This window comes from Hyperoodon ampullatus (assembly GCF_949752795.1).
Source record: "Hyperoodon ampullatus genome assembly, chromosome: 1".
Taxonomy (NCBI): Eukaryota; Metazoa; Chordata; class Mammalia; order Artiodactyla; family Ziphiidae; genus Hyperoodon; species Hyperoodon ampullatus.
The window spans coordinates 118,434,539-118,452,272 of NC_136914.1; the positions used below are offsets into that span (position 1 = coordinate 118,434,539).

Below are 17,734 nucleotides of genomic sequence, written 5' to 3' on the forward strand. Positions count from 1 at the left end.
TGTGCACTATTGATGAGAATGTAAATTGATGCAGCCACTATGGAAAACAGTTTAGAGGTTCTTCAAAAAATTAAAAATAGAACTATCATATGATCCAGCAATGCCACTTCTGGGTATTTATCCAAACCCTGAGCTGTCAGATGATGGTTAGCAGTTTTTAGCAACAAAGTATTTTTTAATTAAGGAATGAATATTGTTTTTTTTAGAGATAATGCTGTTACACACTTAACAGGCTACAGTATAGTGTAAACATAACTTTTATATGCACTGGGAAACCAAAAAATTCGTAGGACTCACTTTATTGCGATATTTGATTTGCTGCAGTGGTCTGGAACAGAAACCACAACATCTCTGAGGTATGCCTGTATTGATCAGATCTCATGGTTAGAAATGTCCTAAAATATGGGAAAAATGTAAATACTGATTATTTGAATTCATAAAAATTTTAAATGTTTTATGTCCAAAAAGTCATAAAATTAAAAGACAAGAAAAATGAGAAAAATATTTTCCACAAATATAATGGATTAATATCCTTAATATATAAAGGGCTCTTACAAATAGGTAAGAGGCAAAATAACAGATAATTTACAGAAGAAGAAACAGAAGCACCTAATAAACATAAAAATATTTAATCTCACTAATAAAAAAACGTTTTGCCCCTTGAATTAGAAAATAATTTTTTTTAAATGCTAAGGTAGGTAAGATGAGATAGAAATGTACTTGTTAAAGGCAGACATACACATTGATACAATGCCAGTATGTACAAAGAGCCTTAGAATAATATTTAAAAAGGAAATCATCTGAAATGGGGGTAAAGTATTATGCACAGAAGTGCCAGTATTATTTATTATAGTAGAAAAATGGAAACAACCTATACATCCAATAAGAGGAGAACGGGTAAGAAATTATAGTGTGAACAAATGATTGTACAGTTAAGTTATATTTTCTAAGACTACTAATTAAATGCGAAAATGCTTATGTTCTATGTTAGGTGAAAATAAATTGATATAAATTTGTATTTACAGTATGATTGCCAATATGTTTTAATGGAAAAAAGCAATATATGATTGGTATTTGGTGTGATTTAATTTCTTCTTTATATTCTTCTGAATTTTCCAAATTCCTGTTTATAATTATGTATTACTTTTGTAGTCAGAAAAAAAAAATCCTCCTCAGAGCCTGCAGGATAAAATCTAAATTCCTTAGCATAGCATGTGATGATCACCTTCTCACCATTCCCCAGTCCTAACTTTCTTAAGGTCCTACCAGATTGCTTGCATTTCCCTAATTGCCATGTCATCACTGTCTCAGGGTTGTTTTATTATTTATTTATTTTTGCCTAGGATGCACTTGAATGCCCTTCCCACCCTCTGGCCCCTTTTTTTTTTTTTGCGGTCCGCGGGCCTCTCACTGTTGTGGCCTCTCCCGTTGTGGAGCACAGGCTCCGGACGCGCAGGCTCAGCGGCCATGGCTCACGGGCCCAGCCACTCCGCGGCATGTGAGATCCTCCCGGACCGGGGCACGAACCCGTGTCCCCTGCATCAGCAGGCGGACTCTCAACCACTGTGCCACCAGGGAAGCCCCCTCTGGTCCCTTTTATTTCAATCCAGCAGCCACTCCGTGGGGTGGGTCAGATAACTCCTCCTTTGTGCTGCCGTCATTCTCTATGATTCCTTTCTCATAGCCCTTCCCACACTTAATTGCAGTCAGAGTGACCAACCATCCTCGGTTTGCCTCTCCCTAATTCTAATTCTCTGTTAACTTGTTCACTCCACAGACTGTTTACCTTATCTCTGGGTTTTAAATTTTTTATTCTTTCCATGATACGGATTGTCTCTCTTATGATCTTTACCCACTAAAGTTTTTCAGGTGGTAAGAGATAACAAGTAGGTGGAATGATGACTGCTGATCCTATCAACAGTTGATACAGGCAGCTCCCACTGTGGTGAGAGATGAAGATGCTAAAAAGGCCTGTCAGGTGCCAGTGAAGTTTCCTTCGTAGGTTAAATCATCTTGGTAATTGGAAGGAACATCGTGATTAGTTAATATATTAGGATGGTTTTGTTTATTCCTCCCTTTAGTGCTCTTGGTAATTCTGAACAGTTGTTTAAATACTGCTATTTAATACTGTAACCTGCCCCATTTCAGTCCCACATTCCCAATTCCCGTACCCTGCTCTACTTTTCATATTTTCTGTAGCAATTACCATCTTCCAGGTGCCAGTAAAATGTATTTCTTTTTTTTTTTTGTATTTCTTTATTATATCTATAGTCTATAGTCTGCCCCTGCTGCCACCATCCCAGGACAAGGACCTTTGTTTTGTTCATCAGTTTATCCCAAGCACCTACAAAAATGCCTGGCACATAATAGGAGCTCCGTAAGTATCTGATGAATTAATAGATCTGCCTAAATTGGGGATTATTCCTCTTTTGGGGTTAACTCGTTATAAACCTTTAATCACAAAATGAAAATTTTAGGATTTCAAGAGAGGCATTTTAATACTTTTCTTGAGGATAAAAAACAGGACACCCTTAGTGACAAACAATTATTTCTTGACAATTTCTTTACTTGAAATGTAGAAAGCAGGTTAGCATAGTTTCTAAACAAAGAAGAACTTCTAACAGGGAATATGTAGACATTACGTATTCTCCTTCCTTATTGCAATATGTAAACATTCTGGAAAAGGGGCACACAGATCTTGGGGACATTTGCTCAGGAGCCACAAAGATCACAGCCTACTAATTCCATGTTTCCCACAAGAATGACAAATTGTTCTTCATTGTCTTCAGGGGCCATGGAGAATACTAGGGGCCATGAAGACTCCCAAAACTGTTTACAAACAGTATTGTTTCTCATATTTGCATAATATACTGCACCAGCCGCCTATGAGATGACCCCCAATCACCCTTGCCTCCTGGTATTCACAACCTTCTGTGGTCCCTCCCACAGTGAATCAGGGCTGGTCTATGTTGACTGCAGAAGTGACAGTGTGTGTCTTCCAAGCATTCATCATAAAAGGCATTGCACCATCTCCACCGGTCTCTTGGGTCTCCAACTCTTGGGGAAGCAAGTCTCCATGGTGTGGGGACTCTAAAGCAGCTCATTGGAGGGACTTCCCTAGTGGTCCAGTGGGTAGGACTCTGAGCTCCCAATGCAGGGGGCCTGGGTTCGATCCCTGGTCGGGGAACTAGATCCTGCATGCATGCTGCATCTCAGAGTTCACATGCTGCAACTAAGAAGCCCGAATGCCACAACTAAAGATCCCACATGCTGCAACTAAGACCTGCATGCTGCAGCCAAAATAAAGAAATATTATTTTTAAAAATAATAAAGCAGCTCACTGGAGAGACCTACTTAGAGAGGAACTTAAAGAGGCGGAAAGGCAGTACCAACTTGCTGGCCATGGAAGTGAGCCACCTAGGAAGTGGATTCTCCAGCACTAGTCAAGACTTCAGATGACCACATTCCCAGCTGACATCTGCCTGCAACTTTATGGGAGACCCTGAACAAAAATTTAGCTCTCCAATTCCTGGCCCACAGAAATTGTGAGACATAATGATTATTGTCGTTTTAAGAGTTTGGGAGTAATTTGTTAGGTAGCAGTAGATAACCAACGAATATACAAATCCCTTTAAAGGGAAAAAATTACTTCTGACCCCATATTAAATTATTTTTATTATTTTACTTGAACAGTACAAACATACAGTATAAACTCTTTAGGTTTATAGCTTTCATACAACTACTATAAGAAATTTAAAAATTAAATATAATACAGGCCATATTACAAAACAATCAAATAAAAAGTAATTTTAATTTCTGCTGAAATTAAATTGCCACTCAAGGAGACCATGGTACTGACAGTGCGTAAGATGTCTCCTCCTGGACTGTTCAGTGACTTTGAATCAATTACCCTTTTTTCCTTAAGCCTGTTTGAAGTGGATTTTCTGTGGCTTTCAACCAAGACTTTCCCCAACGATATAGTTAACTTCTGTTTCCACAATTTGGGAAAACTTAAAAAACAAACGGAACACCACAAGCCAGGCGCTCATTTTCCTCCTCTCCTCCGTCTGTCTTCTTAACATCGGGACCTTGACCGTCTCGCCCCTTCACCCACACGGCCTCAACCAGGGCACTCGTGCGTTTGGCCGCAGGCGCGTCCGAGGGGTCAAGTCCTCGGGCCAGTGGGCAGTACTTTATCCTTAAGGAGCGCTGCAGGGGTCCTGCCCACAGGTGCTTCGGAGCCCGCGTCCTTTCGGCCCTCCCGGCTCACGTCCTGTAGCAGGTGTGCGTGCGCCTCATTCTACTCGCAACTTTCCAGCGCTAGTTGGACACCCGGGCACGTGAAAATTTTACCCTCGACTGGACCGTCGCTGTCGTACTCCACAGCTTGATCCCCTGGGCGCGGTCTTACTTATCCTGAGTTCCTAGAGGACAGGACCGGGCAAAGAGCCTGGTACACACTGCACCAGAACTAATACTCGACGATTCACAGCTGAAGACAACTGGGCTGCTTCGCCCCGATCTCCGGCGTCCGCAAGATCCCATCTCCCACACAAGGCTAGCATTCGGCATGAGGAAGCTCCTGCGTGATTTTAAAAAGCCTTCCCTTAGATCTCCCTTTCAATCTTGGGCAATCAGCACCTTCCACCTCAGCTGTGTTTCTCTCCCGGGTGGGGGCGGCCCCAAAGCGCTGGGTCGCCCGGCACTACCTCCCTTCGGCCGCCGGGGGGAGGTAGGACCGTCGAAAAGAGTTGCGCATGCACCGTGTGGGGCCCTGCGCTCTGCCTCCGGAACCGCCGAGTGACGGAGGCGAGTGCGTGGGGTTATGGGAAGTGTGGTTTTCCAGTCACTGGATCACTGGGGCACTCCCGGCTTGATCCCAGAGCGGGACTTCAGCTCCCGGCTGGCCAACGAGAGCGGGAGGGGACGCGAGGGAAGGGGGCGGGGCGAGCGAGAGAAAAGGCGGGCGGGGCCGGGGGAGGCCAAGCGGAGGGGGCGGGGCTCCGCCCGGCTGAGCTGCTGCTGCTGGTGGTCTGAGAAACCCGAGAGGAACCTGGACGGCGTCGGGCGCGAGGGCTGGCGTCCCCGGAGTCGTAGCGCGGGAGTCGGCCGCCGGCACTCGGCCTCCCTACTTGCAGGTTCCCTCCCAGAACGCGGGAGAGCCCGGAGCGCGGCGGGGGTGCGAGGTGGAGCAGGCGGGGGCGGCCAATGCGAAACTGGCTGGTGCTGCTGTGCCCGTGTGTGCTCGGGGCCGCGCTGCACCTCTGGCTGCGGCTGCGCTCCCCGCCGCCCGCCCGCGCCTCGGGGGCCGGCCGGGCAGGTGAGGTCCTGGGGCCGGGTGGGGCGGGGCGGGCGGCCGCGAGCGGGGGGGAAGCCGGCTCCGAGCCTCCCGGCGGCTTCCTTCGCGGAGCTCCGCCGGGAGTCCCGGGCGGGGGCGGCCCGACACGACGGTCCGCGGATAAAACAAACGGCCCTTTTCATCCTCGAGGCGTTAATATCGGGCAAACTTGAGGGCGCTTTTCTCGTTTCGCGTCTCGGCCGCTCCTCACCTCCCCGCGTTTCTTAATGGCCACAAAGCCGGTGCCCGCGACTGCAAGCCTTCCGGCTGTCCCCAGGCCTGGCCCGAGCCTCCCGGTGCCTGCCCGGGGAGCAAAGCCCCGCGTGTCCTTCAGCCCTTCAGCTGCAGCTGCTCACGCCCGGGGTCGGGCTACCAGGTTGCTTTCTTCCTCCCCAGGTGTTGGTCTTATTCGGTCAAGACTTTTGAGGTCTTCGGGCCGTGGATCACGTTTGTGCGTGTTTTAAAAGGTGGCTGGGTTTTGCTTTTAAGGAATAACTTTGCTTTGAGAGTATACTGTACTTTGTGAATCCTTTGAAAACTGTGATGTAAGTCGGTTGAACAGATCGAGGCATGGCTGCGAGTGGAGTTGTTCCTGGGAACTTGGTTTGCAAAAGCCTGCAAATGAAAAATATACACGAAAATATCAAGTTCTTTAATGGTCTTTCGCATTTGCTCTAAAAGTTATTCTCTTGTGGGAAAGAAACCTTTGTTCATGTTCACTTCACAGCCTGAGAAATTGAATGCTGTGCCCACAGCCCAGGGGGTTTTCTGTTGTTAATGAATTCCACCGCTCTGAAGACGTCTTCAGGTTTCCCTTTTTTTCTTGTCTTCTTTTTTAAGGGCTTGCCCTAGGACATGTAAAGAAGCCTAGAAGGCTGTTTTAAAGATGAGGTAATTGTCGTTTTTGGTTTTTAACTACGTTGGGAGTTTTTTTCTTACCACTTCTCCCCAAAGACAGTTGTTTTCTTATGCAATATTTTAAAGAATTAGAGTTGAATATTTGCAATTCTGAGATGGCTCTGTGCCTTAACTTAGAAGTAGAAAGTACAGAAACTAATTTGGCAATCCTCAAAGCAATCTCACTGTTATAATTGGAGTTCTTTATTCTGGTAACCGTCTCTTAAAATCCTTTTCTATTAGAGAAGCCATAAGTTCTTTGAGAAGGCTGTTTGTGTGACCTGAATGGAATTAAGATACTATTTAAATGATTTAATGAAAGTGCAGTGTTACAGGGCATTTAACTTAACAGGTTAGGATTTTTTTTGTCTGTTGTGTTTTTTTTAGGGTTTTGTAAATGGAGCTGAGGAAAGAGTGCTATAGATATATAGTACTCTGTAACACCTGTTGGGTTTTGCATTTTACAAATTTCTGTGATGAGTGAGCTCTACTGGAATTTACTTGTAGAGCATACTTAGGATATTTATGACCTAAATATCTTTTAGGGTCCATAAACAAGCGAAAACCATACGTTCAAGCTGAAAACTTAGTAGGCCTCCCTGACAATTTCTTAAGTTTTTTTAAATTTATTTTTTATGTTTTTATACAATTTTAAAAGGTTACTTTCCATTTACAGTTACTACAAAATATTGGCTCTGTTCCCTGTGTTGTACAACACATCCTTGAGCCTATCTTACACCCAGTAGTTTGTCCCTCTCACTCCTCCACCCCTATATTGCCCCCTCCGCCCTCCACTGGTAACTACTAATTTGTTCTCCACATCTGTGAGCCTGCTGCTTTTTTGTTACATTCACTACTGGTTTGTTATGTCTTTTAGATTCCACGTGTAAGTGATATCATGCAGGATTTGTCTTTCTCTGACTTATTTCACTTACCCTAATGCCCTCCAAATCCATCCGTGTTGCTGCAAATGGCAAAACTTCTTTCTTTTTTTAAGGCTGAGTAGTATTTCATCGTGTGTATGTGTATATCACATCTTCTTTATCCATTCATCTGTTGATGGACACTTAGGTTGTTTCCATATCTTGGTAATTGTAAATAATGCTGCTGTGAACATTAGGGCGCGTGTATCTTTTGAATTAGTGTTTTGGGTTTTTTTTCAGTTATATACCCGGGAGTGGAATTGCTGGGCCATATGGTAGTTTTTTGAGGACTCTCCATACTGTTTTCCACAGTGACTGCACCAGTTTACATTCTTACCAACAGCGTACAAGGGTTCCCTTTTCTGCACATCCTCCCCAGTATTTGTGTTCTTTTTGATGATAGCCATTCTGAGGTGTGAGGTGACGTCTCATTGTGGTTTTGATTTGCATTTCACTGATGACTAGGGATGTTGAGCATCTTTTCATGTGCCTGTTAGCCATCTGCATTTCCTCTTTGGAAAAGTGTTCATTTCTTCTGCCCATTTTTTAATTGGGTTGTTTGTTTTTCTGATGTTGAGTTGTATGAGCAGTTTATATATGTTGGATGTTAATCACTGATCAGTCATATCATTTGCAAATATTATCTCCCATTTGGCAGGTTGTCTTCCTGTTTCTATCAATGGTTTCCTTTGCTGTGAAAAGCTTTTAAGTTTAATTAGGTCCCATTTGTTTACTTCTGCTTTTATTTCCTTTATCTTAGGAGATGGATCCAAAAACATATTGCTGCGATTTATGTCAAAGAGTGTTCTGCCAATTTTTTCCTCAAGGAGTTTTATAGTATCCAGTCTTACATTTACGTCTTTAATCCATTTTGAGTTAATTTTTGTATATGGTGTTAGAGAATGTTCTAATTTTATTCTTTTACGTGTAGCAGTGCAGTTTTCCCAGCAGCACTTACTGAAGAGACTGTCTTTTCCCCATTGTCTATTCTTGCTTCCTTTGTCATAGATTAATGGAGCATAAGTATGTGGCTTTATTTCTGGTTTCTCTGTTCTGTTCCATTGATGTATGTCTTATTTTTGTGCCAGTACCATACCATTTCGATTACTGTAGCTTTGTAATATAGTCGAAAGTCAGGGGGCCTGATTCCTCCAGCTCTGTTCTTCTTTCTCAAGGTTGTTTTGTCTATTTGGGGTCTTTTGTGTTTCCATATGCATTTTAAAATTATTTGTTCTAGTTCTGGAAGCTTTGTGGCTTCATGTCCAACCCTTTTGCCCTTTGTCTGTGTGCCTGGAGCCAGTCCCACTGTGCTCACATTTTCTCCTGTAGTGCTCACAGCTCCCAGCCCCAGTGACATTCCCTTTCCCTGAGTCTGCACTGGGTCTCTTTTGTGCTTCCTTCCCCTCAGGTAGCCAGTCTTCCCCTGGGCCACTCCTGGAGGTGAGGGGGTTACCTCTTTCCAGTGTTTTTTATTCCTGTGGGGCTCACCTAAAAGTATTAAAAGTAACTTCGTAAAAAAATGTTTTTTCTTTTTGAGATAAGTTTTTCCCCCTCTGTTAGTGTTTCAGTGATACCTTATCTGCTGTCCTGTGAGACCAGGCTAGATTAAGGAAACTAGGAAGTAGACCTTGGAAAGGGCAGGGCTATCGGTGAGGAGATCAGTACTAGTTGTGTAAATTAACTTTGACTTTAGATGGATATTGTGCATCTAGTCAAATAATAAATTAAATAGAGTATTTAATCTTAAGTGCCTTGCAGAGTCCTAATTTCCTTTTGCACCTTTGGTACTTTCAAAACTAAAAACAGTAGAAGCATCTAGATTGCTGAAATTTCCTACAAATTCTTTTCTCATTGTGTTGTCACCAGTTCAAACCAAAAAGTTGGAGCATTTTTACATTTTAGCCCTTATCCCTTAAGCCTAGAGTGAGAGAGAAAACCCAAGACTTTGTTAAGTATTCTTCCCTTGAATATACATTTAAAATTTTGTTTTTGTTCTCTTTTCTCTCCTGCCTCTTTGTCTGTCTTCAGTCTCATTAAGTCGTGGCAGGGAGATTTACCTCCCCTGAATGTTAAAAAAGGCCCTCTGACTTGCAGTTGATTCTACAAATATTTGAGAGCCTCCTCTGTGCCAACTCCTGTTGTAGGTGTGGGATTACAGCAGTAATCAAAATAAAGTCCCTGCCCTCATGCAGTTTACAGTTTAGAAGGGAAGGCAGAACATAAGAAAATAATTATTAAATATCATAGGGGAGAGTGATAAGTGTGGTGACAAAAATAAAGCAGTGTAAGAGGATAGAGAATGATGTGCTGCTGTTTTAAATAGACAGGTCAGGGGCTTCCCTGGTGACGCAGTGGTTAAGAATCCACCTGCCAATCCAGGGGACACAGGTTTGAGCCCTGGTCCAGGAAGATCCCACATGCCGCGGAGCAACTAAGCCCGTGCACCACGACTACTGAGCCTGCGGTCTAGAGCCCGCGAGCCACAGCTACTGAGCCCATACACCTAGAGCCCGAGCTCCGCAACAAGAAAAGCCACCTCAATGAGAAGCCTGTGCACCGCAACGAAAGAGTAGCCCCCCTCGCTGCAGCTGGTGAAAGCCCGCGTGCAGCAACGAAGACCCAAAGGAGCCAGAAATAAATAAGTTTATAAATAAATCAATAGAGAGGTCAGGGGAGGCCGCTCTAAAGAGGTCACAGTTGGGCAGGAACCTGAATGCATTAATGAAGTGTGTCAGTCGTGTTAGTAGGTGGTACTATTCTAATGTAGTAGCTCACCTTGAACAGGTGAAACCCAGTCAGGGAGAACAGCTGGTGAAGAGCCAGCAGATCTCCTGTTGTGAAATCCAGCACAGCTAGGGGGTGAGGAGAGGAAAATGGAGGTGGAGACAGCCATTTGGGCTAGGGAATAAAGATGCAGGATATCTCAGTGATAACGTATTGGTTTGATGTTATGCCTTAGCAGGAATTATTTAACAGTTAATTTAGAAAAATGATGTACCAAAAGAGGCTTCTCTTTCTAGGATATTTTGAAAGAAGGAAACCAAAGAGAAAGGAAAGAAACGGATCCATTCAACAAATGCTTACAGTAGGTATTTAGTCCCTGCTCTCAAGGTGCTCGCAGTTTGTTAACTGGAAACCGACATGGGGCAAGCAGAAGGTCAAAGACAAATTGAGCTTGCTTTGCAGTTTCGCCTAGGCTGCCTCGTCCAAAATGATCGCTATATGCTAATCTGGTCTCTGTGCTTCAGTTTCCTTATTTATAAAATGATGACCTCACAGGGTTATTGTGAAGATTCAGTTAATAAAACACCCAGAACAGTGCCTGATTCCTCGTGAGCACTCTGAATTTTAGAGAGGAATGGTAGTGTGGAGGCGGCCGATGTCCTTGCTAGTGAGGTGTTTGGGGAGGTATCTGAAATTGGTGAGAGCACGCTGGTAGCATGTATAATGATTGTCCTTATCAGTAGATATGTGGTGAGCTTGCATGTTTTCTTCATTTTCAAGATTCCTGCCTGTTTGTGGTTGGTGTCATGTGAGACATGCACATGAGAGTGGAAATTTTAGTCTAATTTTTAAGAATCTTTGGGCTTATTTTGAAGAGTCAGTTTTGGAGTCTTTAATAAACTTTTGGATGTCCACTTTCAGTGCAGAGTCTAGCAGGTTGCCAGACTTAGGATTTACTACATATTAAAGAAGAGGAATGGTCATTGCCTTCAGGGAGCTTGTGTGGGGTTTTAATTATTCTTGACAGTATGAAGGTTTGTTTATTGCTATATATTTGCCATCTAAGGCAGTGAACATAGGAGGTGCTCAGTTACTTGAAGGAATGAATCAAGAGGAGAAAACTGGGAAAGTATGAATGAGTTTGTCACCTATAGATCGTTCACATTCCATGATTTACATTTTTTTCTTATAAAAGTAAAACAAGTTTTTTATAGAAAAAATTTGAAATTATTTTTAAAAAAGGAAAGAAAAATCATCTATGCTAGGCAATTTTTGTATCATACATATAAAACATGGTCGGGAGAATTATTTAGTATTAAAAATTTTTTTTTGATATATCATGTACATTCAGAAAAGTGCACGTAAATGTGAGCTTGATGTAGTTTCACAAACTGAATCACCCAGCTAATCAGCACCCAAATTAAAAACAGGAAAACTACCAACACCTTAGAAGCTTCCTTTATGCTCCCTTCTTATCACTGTCAGGAGTGGTACCCATGATCCTGATCTTTAGTGGCAGAGATTTGCCTGCTTTGTACTTTATATAAGTGGAACCAAATAGTATGTACATAGTTCTTACAGCCTGCTTATCTTACTTAATAAGATGTAGAACAGCATTTAATGAAATGTTTAAAACAATTTTAATGTCTGATAGTATTCTAGCATATAGATACACCATACTTTATGTAACTGATGCCTTATTTGTGCATTCATGTATTTTGCAGTTTTTCACTATTAAGAAATGACACTGTGATGAAGAGATCTTTTAGTGCATCACTGATTATTTCCTTAGCCTATATTCTTAGCCAAGGACAAAAGTTATACAATTCTGAGGTATTTGATGTATATTGGCAAAATTTCCTGCAGAATACTATATCAACTTACATTCCTATTAGCAACATAGGAGAGTAGCCATTTCCTTGAAATAACTACCTCTATCAAAACGTCAGTCATTTGGGTATTATCATTTAAGAAAATATTTGTCAGTTTGAATGTAGGAGAAAACTGGTGTCTTATTATTGCTGTAATTCAAACTTCTAGTGAAGTTGAACGGTTTTTTGTAGGTTTGTTGGCTATTTGCATTTCTTTTTCTGTAAATTATCTTTATTCTTTGTCTCATGTTCACTTCTTAGTTTTTTTGTTGTTGTTTTTGTTTCCTGTTTTCAGACACCAGAATCAAACTAGGTACCCTGTACTTGCAACATTGAGCAGAGGATGATGAAAGTGTAGGGGGGGAACTGGAAAGCTGGGCAGCATTCTTACACAGCATCCACTTTGAGGAGTTTTTGTTGGTTTGTTTAATCTTGGCTGTGCCACGTGGCTTGCGGGATCACGGTTCCCCAACCAGGGATGGGACCTGGACCACAGCAGTGAAAGTGGCGAATCCTAACCACTAGACCACCAGGGAACTCCCCACTTTGAGTTTTATACTGTGTGACACACTACTCACAGGTCTGTTGGACTGATTTACATTGATGGTATGTGGCAGAAGAAACCAGTATTTTTAAAAATTGAGACATAATCGACAAATTACACTAGTTTCAGGTGTGCAGCATAGTGATTTGATACATGTATATATTCTGTAATGATCACCACAGTATGTATAGTTAACATCTGTCACCACACACAGTTACAAATTTTTTTTCCTGTGATGAGAACTTTTAAGACGCACTCTCTTTAGCAACATTTAAATACAGTACAGTTTTTTGTTTTGTTTTGTTTTGTTTTTTTGGTGGGGGGTCATGCCGTGCGGCTTGCGGGATCTCAGTTCCCCAAACAGGGATTGAACTCGGGCCACGGCAGGGAAAGCCCAGAATCCTAACCACTGGACCGCCAGGGAATTCCCTGCAATACCGTATTGTTAACTATTGTCACCATGCTGTACATTACATCCCCATGACTTATTTTATAACTGGAAGTTTGTACCTTTTGACCCCTTTTACCCATTATGCCTACACCTCTGGCAAACACCACTCTGTTCTCTGTATGAGTTTGGTGTTTTGTTTGTTTTAGATTCTACATATGAATGAGTTCATATGGTATCAGCCTGTCTTTGTCGGACTTATTTCGCTTAGCGTAATGCCCTCAGGGTCTGTCCACGTGGTTGCAAATGGCAAGATTTCCTTCTTTTTATGGCTGAATAATATTCCACTGTGTATAAAGAACACATTTTCTGTATTCATTCATCCATCAGTGGACACTTAGGTTACTGCCATGTCTTAGCTGTTGTAAATAGTGCTGCAACGAACATCCCCATGTTCACTATCATGCATATCATCCCCATTCATATGTCTTTTCTAGTGAATGTTTTCATTTCCTTCAGGTAAATACCCAGAAGTGGTTTTGCTGGATCATATGGTAGTTCTATTTTTAATTTTTGGAGGAACCTCCATACTGTTTTTCATTTTTTAGTGGCTGCATCAATTTACTTTCACACCAACATTGCATGAGGGTTGCCTTTTCTCCACCTTCTCGCCAACACTTGTTATTTCTTATCTTTTTCATAATAGGCATTCTAAGAGGTGTGGTGATGTTTCATAGTGGTTTTGATTTGCATTTCCCTGATGATTAGTGATTTTGAGCACCTTTTCATGTACCTGATGGCAGTCTGCATGTCTTCTTTGGAAAAATGTCTATTCAGATCCTCTGCCCAATTTTAAATGGGATTCTTTGTTTTTTGGTATTGGGTTGTATGAGTTCTTTGTATATCTTGGATATTAATCAGATATATGATTTGTAAATATCTTCTCCTATTTGGTAGGTTGCCTTTTCATTTTGTTGATGGTTTCCTTTGCTGTGCAGAAGCTTTTTAGTTTGATGTAGTCTCACTTACTTATTTTTGCTTTTGTTGCCTTTGCTTTCAGTGTCAAATCTAAAAAAAATATTGCCAAGACCAAAGTCAAGGAACTTACTACCTATGGTTTCTTATAGGAGCTTTATGGTGTCAGGTCTTACATTCAAGTTTTTAATCCATTTTCAGTTGATTTTTGTGTATGGCATAAGTTAGTGGTTCAGTTTCATGCTTTTGCACGTGGCTGTCCAGTTTTCCCAACGTCATTTATTTAAGAGATTGTCCTTTCCCCGCTGTATATTCTTGGCTCCTTTGTTGTAAATGGATTGACCATATACACGTGGGTTTATTTCTGGGCTCTCAAATCTGTTCTGTTGATCTGTGTGTCTGTTTTAATGCCAGTACTGTAGCTTCATAATATGGTTTGAAACCAGGAAGCATGGTGTTTCCAGCTTTGTTCTTCTTTCTCTAGATTGCTTTGGCTTTTCGAGGTCTTTGTGGTTCCATACAAATTTTAGGGTTTTTTTTTTTTTCTATTCCTGAAAAATGCCATTGGAATTTTGGTAGAGATTGCACTGTACCTGTAGATTGCTTTAGCTAGTATGGACATTTTAACAATATTAATTCTTCTGATTAGCAAGCATGGAATATCTTTTGTTTCTGTATTCTTCAATTTATTTCATCAATGTCTTTTACTTTTCAGTGTACAGGTCTTTTACCTCCTTGGTTAAATGTATTCCTAGGTATTTATTCTTTTTGATGTGATTGAAATTTCTCTTTCTGATAGTTTATTACTGTGTAGAAATACAGCTGATTTTTGTATATTGATTATGTATCCTGTAACTTTACTGAATTTGTTTATTCTAACAGTTTTTTGGTTGAGGCTTTAAAAACCTATTTTTCAGTATTTCTGGAAGTAGAAGTTCTCTAAAAGGCCAGAATCTGCCATGTACTTCTCTTCTGCAATAAAAAGAGAAGTGCATGTAAAAAGTAACAGTTCAGTAGAGGCAGCTAAGATGTGGATGAGAAGCAGAGAGGATTGGCAGTGGCAGAGAGAGGTGGAATAAGATCAAAAAGTACTTTTCGGGCTTCCCTGGTGGCGCAGTGGTTGAGAGTCCGCCTGCCGATGCAGGGGACACGGGTTCGTGCCCCGGTCCGGGAAGATCCCACATGCCGCGGAGCGGCTGGGCCCGTGAGCCATGGCCGCTGAGCCTGCGCGTCCGGAGCCTGTGCTCCGCAACAGGAGAGGCCACAACAGTGAGAGGCCCGCATACCGCAAAAAAAAAAAAAAAAAAGTACTTTTCAGCGATAATCCATGAGGTTTTCACATACCACATGGTTATCTTCGTGTCTGTTTATTTATTTATTTTTAGAAAAATCTCATGGAGAAGTGTGGGAGGAACTATTAGGATAGCCTTGTAGGTCCAGGTGAAAGGTAAGAATTTGAACTGAAGCTAATGACTAGAATTAATGATAAAGAGAGAAATTTGAGAAAAATTTTAAGAAGATTTTGTCATTAAGAAAAGGTTAAATGATGTTTCATATAATCCATCTCGAAAAGATTTATTTTGATTACCCGTCAAAAATAAGGTAGTGATGTTTGGCATTTAAAGGGATGTTTCAGTTATTTTGAAATTTTACTTTTGTGCAGCAACCTTGTTTTCTCATGAAGTCAGATAAATGAGGCATTTGGGATGCATATAATTTTTGCTCTTCTAATCTTTTAAAGCTTTTTAATCCTTTGAGAAGACATTTTGAAACAGATGAAATAGAGTATCTAAAGACTGTTATCGGTATCAGCTTTCTCTGATTAGGAAACTGAGGCACAAGGATTTAAGTAACTTCTTACTGATGCTGTGCAGCACGTTGGCTATAGAATCAATGTCAGATATGTCTGGTCACTGCATTTTCCTCACTCCTGTCTATAAAGTGTACTTACTGCTAATATTTCTCTGTGAAAAAATAGGGGGAGGGACTAGGTTGTCATTGCCAATTTTACATAAGCATTTAAATTATTCTCCCTTGAAGAAATATCAACATGTCTTTGTTGTCTTTTGAATACCTAGATTCTATGATATATAAAAACATTTCATTTAATACAGTAAAGCTCTCTGGCCTGCAGTAATTTATTTTTGGAAACATTGTGGGATCAGTTTCTGCCGCTGAAGAAAGAGATGAAATGGGATCCCTAATGAGAGCTATATATTAGCTTGAAGCTCTCAAGCTTTGAAACTGGTGATGAAAAACAGGGACAAAGTATCTTTCCCTCTATCTTTCTCTAAGGACAGTTTTTTGGGGTGGGGGTGGTGTGCATCTTGTGGGATCTTGGTTCCCTGACCAGGGATTGAACTGGGGCCACAGCAGTGAAAGCCTGGAATTCTAACCACTGGGCCACCAGGGAAGTCCCTCTAAGGACATATTTTAAAAACGTAATCCTGTCCATTAAATATGATAGTAAAAAATGACTTGTCCCTTGATTTTGTTTTTTAACTAGAAACGTTTCCCCTCCTTCATCCTTTGCACTATTCAAGTGATAAATATTTGCTGGCTGTAGTATTTATTGGCATGAATAAGAGTTCTGATTCTTTCCAGCACGGTAGTCCTTCAACTTCATCTCCCAAAGTTAATAACTAATATTCATGTAGGACTTCACCTTTGACAGCACATTTGTTGTTGTTGTTAGTTGCTGTTGAATGCCCACGCTTTGCCTGCTACCAAACCAGAACCTTTATACACATTATATCATTTAATTTTTACAACAACTCTATGAGAAGTATTATTCCACCCATTTCTACTTAAGGAAACTGAGGCTCAAGGAGTTAAATAACTTTTACAGCTAAAATAAAAAGCCAGCATTTTATAATTGGCTCTTCCTGCCTACTATTGTGTGGTTTATGCCACATTGACCTTCCAAATTGATTCTTATCAGAAACATCTTACTTGTTTTAAAGAATTTACATATATACTTGGGTGAGCACGAATACATACATAGGTGTGGAAGCAAAAAGCCTCTGCACCAAAATGTTAGTAGTGCTTATCTCTGGATGGTGAGTTTTATGAGTGCTTTAGGTTTTTTATTCTTTGTATTTATTTGTATTTTCTGCAAATATAAACATATATTTATATTATCTTGTAATAAACATTTTTATGTTACATACTGAACTTAACAGTAATTGAAAAATGACATTGCTAATTTACTATTGCTTATTTCTAGGTCAGTTGGCCTTACTTCCCCAGTGGAAATCTAGTCATTATGATGTGGTAGTTGGTGTGCTGTCAGCCCGCAATAACCATGAACTTCGCAATGTGATAAGAAGCACCTGGCTGAAGCATTTAGTACAACACCCAGCATTAAGTCAACGGTACGTTTTTTTTTTTTTTTTTTTTGGCTGCATTGGGTCTTCATTGCTGCACGTGGGCTTTCTCCAGTTGCGGCGAGCAGGGGCTACTCTTCGTTGCAGTGCACAGGCTTCTCATTGCAGTGGCTTCTCTTGTTGAGGAGCACGGGCTCCAGGTGTGCGCACTTCAGTAGTTGCAGCACATGGGCTCAGTAGTTGTGGCACGCAGGCTCAGTAGTTGTGGCGCACGGGCACAGTTGCTCCGTGGTGTGTGGGATCTTCCCGGACCAGGGCTCGAACCCGTGTCCCCTGCATTGTCAGGCAGATTCTTAACCACTGCGTCACCAGGGAAGCCCCAACGGTAGGTTTCTTGAGTTCACACCTTGTGTGATGTATTGAATAAGTGTTCAGAAAAATCTCTTCTTGGAGAGTCAGAGATGTTAATTCAGATGTATGACCTCTTTTCCTCAGAGAAATGACTATTTCATTTTGCTTTTCCTCCACGTAGTTGAGCCCAAAAAGTAAATTTAACCAAGATTTTAAGCTAAAAGAGATATACTTAATTTTTTTCAGCTCTGTATCATTTGGTTGTGTGTGATCAGTTTGTATAGTTTGCTATACTCTTTTTTCCGACCACCCTTCCAGGCCTGAGCTTGGGTAGCACGTCACATGTTGGCATTAGATGGCTCGGTTGTTGGTTAGGAACCCAAGGCCTTAGTCTTCT

At 41.4% G+C, this 17,734-nt stretch overlaps 1 protein-coding gene across 1 annotated transcript in view; it reads left to right on the forward strand.

Annotated features, from left to right (window-relative positions):
• Positions 1–5,208: 5,208 nt before the first annotated feature.
• The window catches only part of B3GALNT2 (beta-1,3-N-acetylgalactosaminyltransferase 2), a gene marked incomplete at both ends in the record, with an annotated part of 62,874 nt that continues 50,348 nt past the window's right edge, over positions 5,209–17,734 (forward strand). The window contains 4 exon segments of the mRNA XM_079697596.1: positions 5,209–5,320; positions 5,735–5,742; positions 5,745–5,805; positions 16,887–17,034. Coding sequence (XP_079553722.1) covers positions 5,209–5,320; positions 5,735–5,742; positions 5,745–5,805; positions 16,887–17,034 — 329 coding nt within the window.